At 40.4% G+C, this 10,639-nt stretch overlaps 1 protein-coding gene across 1 annotated transcript; it reads left to right on the top strand.

Moving 5' to 3' along the window:
• The first annotated feature begins 2,873 nt into the window (after nucleotides 1-2,873).
• On the top strand, nucleotides 2,874-7,216 carry LOC114213433 (acyl-coenzyme A amino acid N-acyltransferase 2-like). The gene is made up of 3 exons (XM_028108635.2): nucleotides 2,874-3,336; nucleotides 3,575-3,777; nucleotides 6,626-7,216. The coding sequence occupies exons 1-3, from the start codon at nucleotides 2,874-2,876 to the stop codon at nucleotides 7,214-7,216; spliced, it is 1,257 nt and encodes a 418-aa protein (XP_027964436.1).
• Nucleotides 7,217-10,639: the final 3,423 nt, after the last annotated feature.

The raw sequence follows: 10,639 nt of genomic DNA, 5'->3' as shown, positions 1-10,639 counted from the left end.
ATTTTTAAAAATTTTATTTATTTTCAAGAGGCAGACAGAGGGAGAAGCAGGCTCTGCACTGAGCAGGGAGCCCGATGTGGGGCTGGATCCTGGGACCTGGGATTGGGACCTGAGCCGAAGGCAGACCCTTAACCCACTGAACCGCCCAGGTGCCCTGAGAAAAATTCCTCAAAAAACAATTCCTATTACAATGCTCTTCTGATCCTGCCCCTACTTCACGATGCCTTTCTTACTCAGTCCACACTTTGCAATGCTTACAAATAATAGCAAAGTGTCGGAGCTCAGAGGAGTTGCAGTGTGTAAGAATTCATTTTTTGGAATGCAAATTTCCCTCCAATTTTCCCTTATAGCAGTAGGGTTTGTTTACTACCTTAACTCATTTCACAAAGTGGAAAGGGAGTTTGGAGTACGTGATTGAGGAAGGAGAGGCAAACATCATCAGCCTACCATCATCCCCATGCAATAGAGTGCTCACTAACCATCAAGGACCTCCTCTGTCTTGGATCCAAAACTGAAAATGAACATGATCCTTTTGCACACTGCCCTCATGGGATGAAAAACTTGTAAAGAAATCACTAATAGGACCACTCAATCACTATCCATCATTATGTGCACCATAATCACATGACACTTGAAGTTCAAAAACAGTTTCTTTTTCTCTCAGTTAAGAACTCTAGTGGAAACCCCTAGTAACATTTCACAAAACCTCAGGGTTCCTCAGAACCCCAGGTGTATAGGTACCAAGTCTTCTTTCACATGTGTGTTGTGTATGTGTGTATTTTAATTCTGGACTCTTCTTGTTTCTTGAATATAAGGGAATGATGACACAGAGGCTTGTTAAGTCTGAGGACTGTTAGATTCACAGCCAACTTCTGGGAAGGCAATCTGTCAAACTTTGCCTTGGATGCCTACCAAGTCCTCACAAAGGTACACCCATCACAAGATAGAAGGTGTGAAAGACACTGACTTTATTTAGCCCATACTGCAAGGGGCAATGACTATGGGGTTACTGATCATCTGGTCCCTTCTTTGTCTTTGGTAGGGAAACCGAGACAGCATTCACAAGCACACACTGTTGGCCTGACAAGTTGTCTTTCTCTCTCTCGTTTATTTGTTTCATGGTTTCGTTTTTGTCAAATCCATATAGTTTTCTTGAGAGAACTGCTTCTTATAGGAATGTCACTCTCATCTAATCTCTGGCACACACTTTGGTGGAAATAGCAAAAATGTACACATAGAGTAAGAGTGACCATTATGGGGAATTTCTTTTTTTTTCCTTTAAATTTTTTTATTGTTATGTTAATCACCATACATTACGTCACTAGTTTTTGATGTAGTGTTCCATGATTCATTGTTTGTGCATAACACCCAGTGCTCCACGCAGAACATGCCCTCTTTAATACCCATCACCAGGCTAACCCATCTCCCCACTCCCCCTCCCCTCTAGAACCCTCAGTTTGTTTTTCAGAGTCATTATGGGGAATTTCTGACAAATCAGAGTGACTGGTGATCTCTGGGTCCCCATTCTAAATAGGTAAGGGAAAAATATCCCTGGCGCATCTTGAATCAGGTATTCAGCCCTGATCCAATCCTCAGTGGCCCCAGGTTGAGGTCACATGGTATCCACATAGCTGTTGAGTCTCCATCCCTGGGCTTTAGGAGGCTTTTCCATCACTACAATTTGTATCAAGATTTTGTCAAAAAAATGGCACATACCTATGTCAAAGTTTCATATAAGAAATTTCTTATAGAGCTAAACATTGGAAAGACCTCTCTTTTTCCTTTCCCCTGAGGACCTGGTAACTTTTTCTATGATAATAATTAGAACAATGGAACTGACCAAGTTACCTTTTCTCCTTTGGCTGTCACAAATTCTGTGCCAAACTTACAGTCCATAAAAAGCTTTACTTTTCATGCTGTAGGTTTTCTTTGACCAATGCCTGATTTTGGTTCACACTTTCCCAATTCTATTTTATTCTTATTTTACTCTGCATCTGTTATCTGTAAATAGGTTCAACCTTTTTTTTTTGGTGAGTATGAGGTATGGAAGAAAGGAGAAAAGTGAGGAGAGAGAGAAGAAAGGAAAGGAGAAAGGATGTAAAGAAGGAGGAAATACCCCAGATTTTGCTCATTAATGGAGCAGAGAACGAAATAGCTGACCCAATGTCTTTTACAGTCTCTTTACCACAAATGATATTTTGACATTTATCAGTCCATCAGAAAGGCATAAAAGAGACAAGATCATGGAGTTTTATTTTCCCTTAAAAGGAATAAATAATGGGAACACACAAAAAAGCTGGAAGTTGGTCTTATTTAGAGACTAAAACAAAAAATATACAACACCATAGTATATTTCTTGTTTATGTAACTCTACCCAGGTAGGTATGTGGCTTGAAAAGTAGCACTGATCCTTCCTGTAAGGGCTTTTCCATGCATTACCTCCTTAGATCCTAACAAACACCTGGTGAAGTAGGTCACAGGGGTATTATCTCAACTGAGGAATTAAAGCTTAATTTACCCCAAACCATAAAATGAAGGTTTACTACAGTGTTATAATGGATAAGAGAGGAGGCTGCGGGTATCAGCTTTAGCTTGAATTTCCAGTTTTACTGTTAATTATTTATGAGGTTTTGAGCATGTCACTCAACCTGTTTCCTCATGTGTAAAATGAGAATAATGAGTCCTCTTGCACGTCTTCTTTCCCCTCCTCCTAATGTTCTATATATTTTGCATGAGGTCTCTAGAAGTAGAGCTTGGCCAGACCTAATGCAAGCCTTGTCTTGATCTTTCTCCTGGGATTTCGGTCTCCAACTCAAAGTCTCCTCTCACCCTCCAGGGCAGGGAATACCACCTGGTCCCTTTGTAAGCTGCCAATGTTCCAGCTGACAGCCACCCCAGCAAGCGCCCTTGCAGATGAGCCAGTGCATATCCAAGTGACAGGCCTGTCCCCGTTGCAGTTGGTGACCCTAACGGCGTCTCTGAAGGATGAGAAGGGGAATGTGTACCAGTCCAAAGCCTTCTACAAGGCGAACGAGGTTGGTGAGCTGGACCTAATGCGGGCTCCTGCATGTGGAGGCGACTACGTGGGGGTCCACCCGATGGGCCTCTTCTGGTCTCTGAAGCCCCAGAAGGGTTTCAGGAGGCTGCTTAAGAAGGATGTGATGAACAGCCCCTTTTGGGTCACTCTGAACCTATATGACTCAGTTTGTTTCCAAGATTTGATCATAGGTGAGCCCATGGCCAGCCAGGTGGTCCAGCGCTGGTTCTCAGCCCCTGGGGTACAGCGTGTGCAGATCCGAGAAGGTCGGGTGCGAGGAGCCCTTTTCCTGCCTCCAGGTGAGACTAATCGTTGGTGATATAGGAAATGTTGTTGATGGATATGAAAACAAAAACAAATGGCATCACATTATTGGAGAACTATTATTTCTCACAATAGTTTAAAAGCAACATGCCATTTTGTGTGTGTGTGTGTGTGTGTGAAGGTGGAATTCAGTTTGTTCACCTTGTACTTCCCCTCTTAGAACCTCCTTCCACTCTTTCTGATCCCATTCTCTTTTCTTTTTGTTGCTTTCAGGGGAAGGTCCTTTCCCAGGAGTCATTGATTTGTTTGGGGGTGGAGGGGGTCTGATTGAGTTTCGGGCCAGTCTTTTGGCTGCGCATGGCTTTGCAGTGCTGGCCTTAGCCTACTTTGCCTACGAAGATCTGCCCAATTTACTGCAGGAGATCGACCTGGAATATTTTGAGGAAGCTGCTAACTTGCTACTAGCTCATCCCAAGGTAATTTAGAATACTTTTCATTCTACCTTGCAACATTATAGCAAAAAAAAAAAGAATCAGAAATGGCTGTTTTGCCTATTTTACCAATCTGTTTAGATTTGGGCATAGCACAGTTTACCCTTAAAATGGGGATGATAATGTCGACCTCGTAGAATTGTTGGGTTGCCGATCAGCTTTCTGGCACAAAAGACAATAAATGGTGGATAGATTATGGTTATTTTCAGCGGGGGAGAAAAAAAGCCAAGACTCCTTACGTTTGAAGTGCATGTGACTTATTCATCAGTGGCTCTTCAATTTTTATCAGCCACTGATCTCAAATGATGAATTCTCTGGCTTGCCGTGGTTTCAAACTTCAATGATTGTCTCTGCATGGGGTAATGCTCCTGAGACTGAGAATGCGCAGAAGTTCAGTTTTAGAGCTGGGCCACAGGAGCAGAGCAGAATTATCAGCAGAATGGAGGTGGCTGCACCATCAGATTAGCTGAATTAGCTCTTCAGTTAGTATCAGATCTAGGAGCAGAACTAAGCCCCAAGTAAGTATCCAAGGCCCCAAGCCGGGAAAGGAATCTAGAAAGGAAGGATCATTTTAGTACTCTGTCAAGTATTGTTGTACCATCGAAAATGTGGCCCACTGTCCAGAGGCCTTGGTGTGACCAGAGAGCTGTTTGAATGCAGACTCTCAGGCTGCAGCCTGGCCAGCATCTGCATGTTAACAAGATCCCCAGGTGATGCGGATGCACATTCACATTTGAGAAGGATTGAACTAGTACATCTCTTAATCCAGCTTTTTTTCTAGGATATAATATAAATATTAGATGAATTATAATCTAGACCTCTTGAAGATGTCTCGAAGGACTGATGTTTGTGTTAGTGACTAAAAACAGACACATGGGAATAAATATCACATGGTCAGGTGTCTGGGTTGACATTCTGTTAAGTTGAAACATAATAATTCTGGTTTTCCAGTTTGAAAACGTTCAAATATCAGCTATGTTCTATGGCTCAACCTGTCATGGTAAAACAATCATACCAGCTAACATTTATTAAACGACTCTGTTTGACTCTCTGCTAAATACTCTAAAAGCACTCTTATTTAACACTCACAATTACTTTGTGATGTGAGTACTGTGGACATCCTCATTTTTCAGATGAGAAGGCACACTCAGATTAAGTCATGTGTCAGAACTAGACAGCCCTTGTGGCAATGTCTTTGCTCCAAACCATTAGGTTATCCTGACTCAGTGACTCGTATCACTCTCTCCCTGGAGAGCCTTGACTCTTCTCTAGGAGGCACGAGGCCCTGTCTCCTATCAGAATATTATCAGTATCTTCATCTTCAGTGTTACTGCCATCATCGGCATCAAACATATGTGTGATTTTTCTAAGCATATTTGGCTCTCTTTACAGGATTGTTTGGAAGGAATTAAATCCCAGATAAAATGTTTTCAAGTTTAAAAACATTCTTTTTTCATTTCAAATGTCCCTATTTGTGACATTATCCGAGGAGGAAGTGCAATTGGCAAAATTCAATTTAGATTCGGTATCATCAGAAGAGAGTCAATTCCCACCTCGGCCCCTTGATACTGTTGTAACCTTAAGCAAGACTTGTAGACTTCCTGAATCTCTGGGTCCTTATTGGAAGGACAAGCTGAGACAATTTATGTGTAAAGCACTTAGCTGAGGACCGAGCATACGGTAAACTCTCGATAAATCAACCTTGTCATCCTTGCCCATCAATTTTCCCCCTCTCTCCCTTCCCTACATCCTCAACCAGTCCCAAAGTGCTTTAGGGTCTATTCCCCAATCTTTCTCAATACGTCACACCTTCTTCACGCTCCCTGCCACTGTTTTAGTTTGCTGCCTCATCACTGCCCCCCTGTGGTACCGCCATTGTGTAGTTCCCCGTCTCCAGTGATGATAGTCTCCTCCCTCACTCCCAAGTCTGTTCTTCTTACGGATGGTTCCCAAACGTAGAAGCACACGGGATTTCCTGGGGGGATATGCACTAGTATGAGATTCTTGGGCCCACTCAGACCTATTGCAGTAGAAACTTGAAAACTGGATCTCAGAAAGCTCTAATTAAAAAAAACAAAACAAGACTTTTTTTTATTAGGTGATCTGATGACAGGTGCTGGGCATACAACTGTAAGCAAAGTAAACATATCAGGTTGCTATGTATTTGCTTCTCTCTGTCCAAAATGCCCTTCCTTTCCCTACTCATCTGCCAAACTTCTTCCTTCCCTCTGCTCCCTCAGCGTTCCACAGAATTAAGGGCCCCTTCCTATGACCTACTACTTTTCCTATTAGACAGGGCGCTGGAATTCAATTGTTTATAAAATTCGAGTCTTTCATCTTTACCCTCCCAATGCATTCATGATTAGCTCTTGGATTAATGGATGTGCAAAACGTGTGCAACTGTAAACTACTATATAAATATGAATAACACCTACATAATATTCAAAAGAACCCGGGAAACCTCTTTTCCTAGCTGGAGAGAAGAATTTGATTCCTAAGTTTACCTGCTTCTACAGGTGATGTTGAATGTTGCTGGTGCATTTAAACTTTTTGCTTTTATGGAACTCTGCCTTTGATGAAGAGTTTTTATTTCTATTGTTTCACTAAATCCTTCTAACAATCCTGCAGGGTAGGGAATATTATCACCCCCGTAAGACAATAAGGCTTCCAGAAGGCAAAGAGGTAATGTTTTCAGTCACAGAAGCTGGTAAACCCCAGCGCTAGGATTCCCAGCCCATATTGTCTGACCGTTTCCATGACACTAGCTTACTGGCCTGCAGGGCAGCTCCTTCGAGTATGGCATCTGATGGGTTCCCTTTATTTTGTGCTGCAGGTCCAAATGCCAGGAATCGGAGTGATCTCTGTGAGCAAAGGTGCAGAGATCGGGCTGGCCATGGCCTGCTTCCTGAAGCAGGTGGTAGCCACCATCTGCATCAATGGGCCCAATGCCATCTATGAATTTCCGCTCAGGTACAAAGATCTGGTTATAACACCCATCCCCTCGTTTTTGGAGCGCATGCAGTATGACATCTCAGGGTCTCTGCGCCTCCGCCACTACAGGGGGGACCCCCAGGATGAACTGAGTCAGCAGAGCGTGCTTCCTATTGAAAAGGCCCAGGGTCCGATCCTCTTCGTGGTTGGAGAGAATGATGAATGCTCGAATAGCAGGAAGTATGCTGAGCAGGCCCTGCACCAGCTCTGGAGCCACGGGAGAAACAATGGAAGGATGCTGTTGTACCCTGGGGCGGGCCATCTCATTGAGCCGCCCTATGCACCCCTGTGTTATGCCTGCCCAAACAAGAACTATTCTTGCTTCCTGCTCTGGGGAGGGGACCCCGTTGCCCACGCTGCAGCCCAGGAGCACTCCTGGGGAGAGATCCTGAAATTCCTCAGGCAACACCTTATTCAAAGTAGGAAACTCTGAGCCAGGGCTCAGTGTGATGATGAAGTGGGGAGACAAAAAATGAGAATAAGGCAAGCATATGATGGGAAGAGGGGGTTCTTCTGGCTTCTCTAGATTCACAGTTATCTTGAATCAGTTGGAAGGAGACAGGGCAAAAATCAAGGGCCAAGGGCACAGGTTCAATATCTGACAAATTTGTATGTGATTTGAATTTTTTGTAAACTGAATCTTAGTTTATATGCACCAGGGTACATTGCTATCTCAAAATTGTGATACCTTTGCAAATTGAATAATCTTTTGTTTCCCAGGTAGGGATCCCTTGGACCCAGGTATTGCCAATCTAGATGAATACTCTGGAACTTCCAAGTTACTTGTGGAAAAACAAGTAACTTCTGTTTAAAACTGAGTTTCTGACATTTGATATGAAAAGTTCTAAGGCCACCATCAAACGTAACGCTCGTTATAGATTTCTGATAGATGCTTTATTTTTTTCTCAGAATAGTGATGTTTCTTTTTATCCCTAAAATATATTTCTTTTAATAATTTAATCAGGAATGGGATTGAATTTAATCACATGCCTTTATAGCATTTATTGAAATTAGTTATTGAAGTTAGTTAATATAGTTAAAGCAATTACAACAGTCCAGGTATGTAGCGATCAGCGTATCAGAATTGGCTATAATTATTTTCATAAGGCTTTCTTTCTTTTTTTCTTTTTTTTTGTTTTTTGGGGTTTTTTTGTTCTTTTTTGTGTTTTTTTGTTGTTCATAATGCTTTCTTCCTTCAATCTGTTAATGTGGTGAATTACATTCATTAATGGACTCATGTTGCTTTTGCATCTAATTTTACCAGATGATTTTCTCATATTGACTAATATGGGTTTTAAAGTTTCTTTTGGAGCCAACCTGGTCATTCCTATTTTCTCAGAATTTCACCCATATTTTCTAGAACAAATTTTTCACTTATAATTTTGTACGTATCCCCTATTATTTATTTGCATGCTTTCTCTTTTTTCCTCTCAGTCTGACTTACCGAATATTTTTCTATTTTTATTGATCTTTTCCAAGAACAGTTTTTGGGTTTTTTTTTTGGTCAAGTCTTTTCCTCCTGATTCTTTGATTTCTGTTGTTTTAAAATAAATTCATTCCTTCTGCCATTTTTGTGTTTATTTTTCTGGCAATGTTCTCATTTTGTTAATTTCTAGATGGTTTCTGATTTACTCCCCCCCCTCCTTTAAATCCAAGAGTAACTTTACCAAAGCACAAGGTATCAGACTGTAGATACTTATTGATCATAAGGGGAAGGCGTGAGGAACCTAGCAGTGGAGGATCAGATTGTTACCACCTGAACCCACTGGTCAAACTTAGCATCACTTAAAATGGTCATTTTTACATAATGTGCGTCATGAGGAGATGTAATGTGGAGTGCCTAGCACTACTTATATTACTTCTAACAATGCGATTAAACTTGCACCTTGTCAAACTTTTAGATCAAACTTCTTATTGATACAGTGGCTAGAGACCAGTGAAACAATCCTATAAAGAGACAAACAAATCCAGGTTGTGGGTCATTGTCTAACTTGGTCTCACCATAAGTTAATTAGCAACTGACCTGGTTTTTTTCAGAAGCTGGTTGCATGAAAAAATTTGGGACCTTTTTTTCTTTGTGGGATTCCCCCCCTTTTTTTAGTTGGAGTGAGCTGTGGGACTATCAAGTATTAAGAGACTTAAGAGACATATCAACCAAATGCTATCTGTGGGCTTCGTTTGAACAAAATAACTGTAAAAAGATATTTTGGGGACAATTAGAAAAATCTGAATATGGACTGGATACTAAATGATACTGTGAAATTGTTATTATCTTGTTAGGTGTTATAATGGTATTGTGGTTATGTAAAAAGTCACTTTTAGATAAAGATGCATACTGATATATTTAAAGGTGGAGGGTTGCGATATCTGGGAATTGTTTTAAAATACTGCAGGAATATGGCAAAATGTGAATAATTATTACTTCTAGATTATGGCTATAGTGAAGTTTGTTATAATATTTTTTATGTGTGGCTGTAATTTTTTATATAAAAAGCTAAAAAAATAAAAGATACAATCAATATATTTACCTTTCTTCCCCCAAAGGCAAGAACTTTAGCATATACTAAATCTTTTTCTCCATGGCAGCCCCATTAATTTTAGATTACTGATTGGTTTCACAATAAATACATATTTAACAGCTATGCTTCAATGTGTCTTTCCTGCTTTTACAGCCTGACTTTTAAATTCTTGGCTTTATCTTCCATTTGGCCATTTCCTAAAGGATAAACTCAAGTAATCATTTTAAAAGATTCCTATTCAAAGAATCTGAAGGAAGGAAAAGCGCAAAAAAAAAAAAAGATTCCTATTCACCTGAATCTTAGCAAATTTAAAAATGTCTCTATTTTGCTCACTTTGCAATAATGGAGAATTTCATACTTGTAGAATTTGATGTTAACGGACTTTGATCTTTTTATTTTGGCATCCATTGTTGTCAGTGAGAAGTCGAAGTCTTCTTACTTTGTGGGATTTTTTTTTTTCTCCTTTGTTTCAGATTTTCCCAATTCTATTTTATTTTTCTTTTACTCTGTATCTGAAAGCTTTTTACAATTTTCTCTTTGTTCTTAGTGTTCTGAAATTTCTTCAAGAAATGAGTAGGGGTGGGTTTATCATTACTATGTTAATTAATTTTGCTTGGTCCTGTATGGGCCATTCCAAACTCAAGACAGCTATTTTCAGCTTTTTTTTTTTTTTAAGATTTCATTTATTTATTTGAGACAGAGAGATCACGAGCTGGGGGGAAAGGTAGAGGGAGAAGCAGGCTCCCCACTGAGCAGGGAGCCCTATGTGGAACTCAGTCCCAGGACGCTGGGATCATGACCTGAGCTGAAGGCAGAGGCTTAACCAACTGAGCCACCCAGGTGCCCTGTTTTAGATATTTGCTTCTATTAATTTTATGATCACTTTAACCTTTACATTTTTTCTATTCTCTCCTTCTGGAACTCCAGTTAAGAGAATTTTGGAGTTTCTGGATGTATCCTCCATGAATATTAAATTTCTCTCATACTTTTTTTGTACCTCTCCCTGCCGCCCCCAGCTCTCTGTATTCTTGGAGAACTTCACAGTTGAATTTTCACCTCACTAATTTGTGTTTCAGCTGTGTCCAATTTGCTATTTGGCTCATCTCTTGGGTATTATTTTGTTGATCATTATTTTCAATTTTCCCTTAGAGTCTGTTCTCATTTTTCCTTTCAGCTTTATTGAGATATGATCGACAAATAACACTGTATAAATTTTAAGGTGTACAACTTGATGATTTGATATACATATATATTATGAAATGATTACACAATTAGGTTAGTTAACACATCCATCACCTCACATAGTTATCAATTTGTGTGTGCACGCGCGCGTGTGT

The sequence above is a fragment of the Eumetopias jubatus genome, unplaced genomic scaffold (genome assembly GCF_037043125.1).
Source record: "Eumetopias jubatus isolate StellerSeaLion01/CBP00866 unplaced genomic scaffold, mEumJub1_p1.0 scaffold_15, whole genome shotgun sequence".
Lineage (NCBI taxonomy): Eukaryota > Metazoa > Chordata > Mammalia > Carnivora > Otariidae > Eumetopias > Eumetopias jubatus.
Note: the sequence above shows the minus strand (reverse complement) of the source record. Positions and strands in the feature narration are given on the sequence as shown.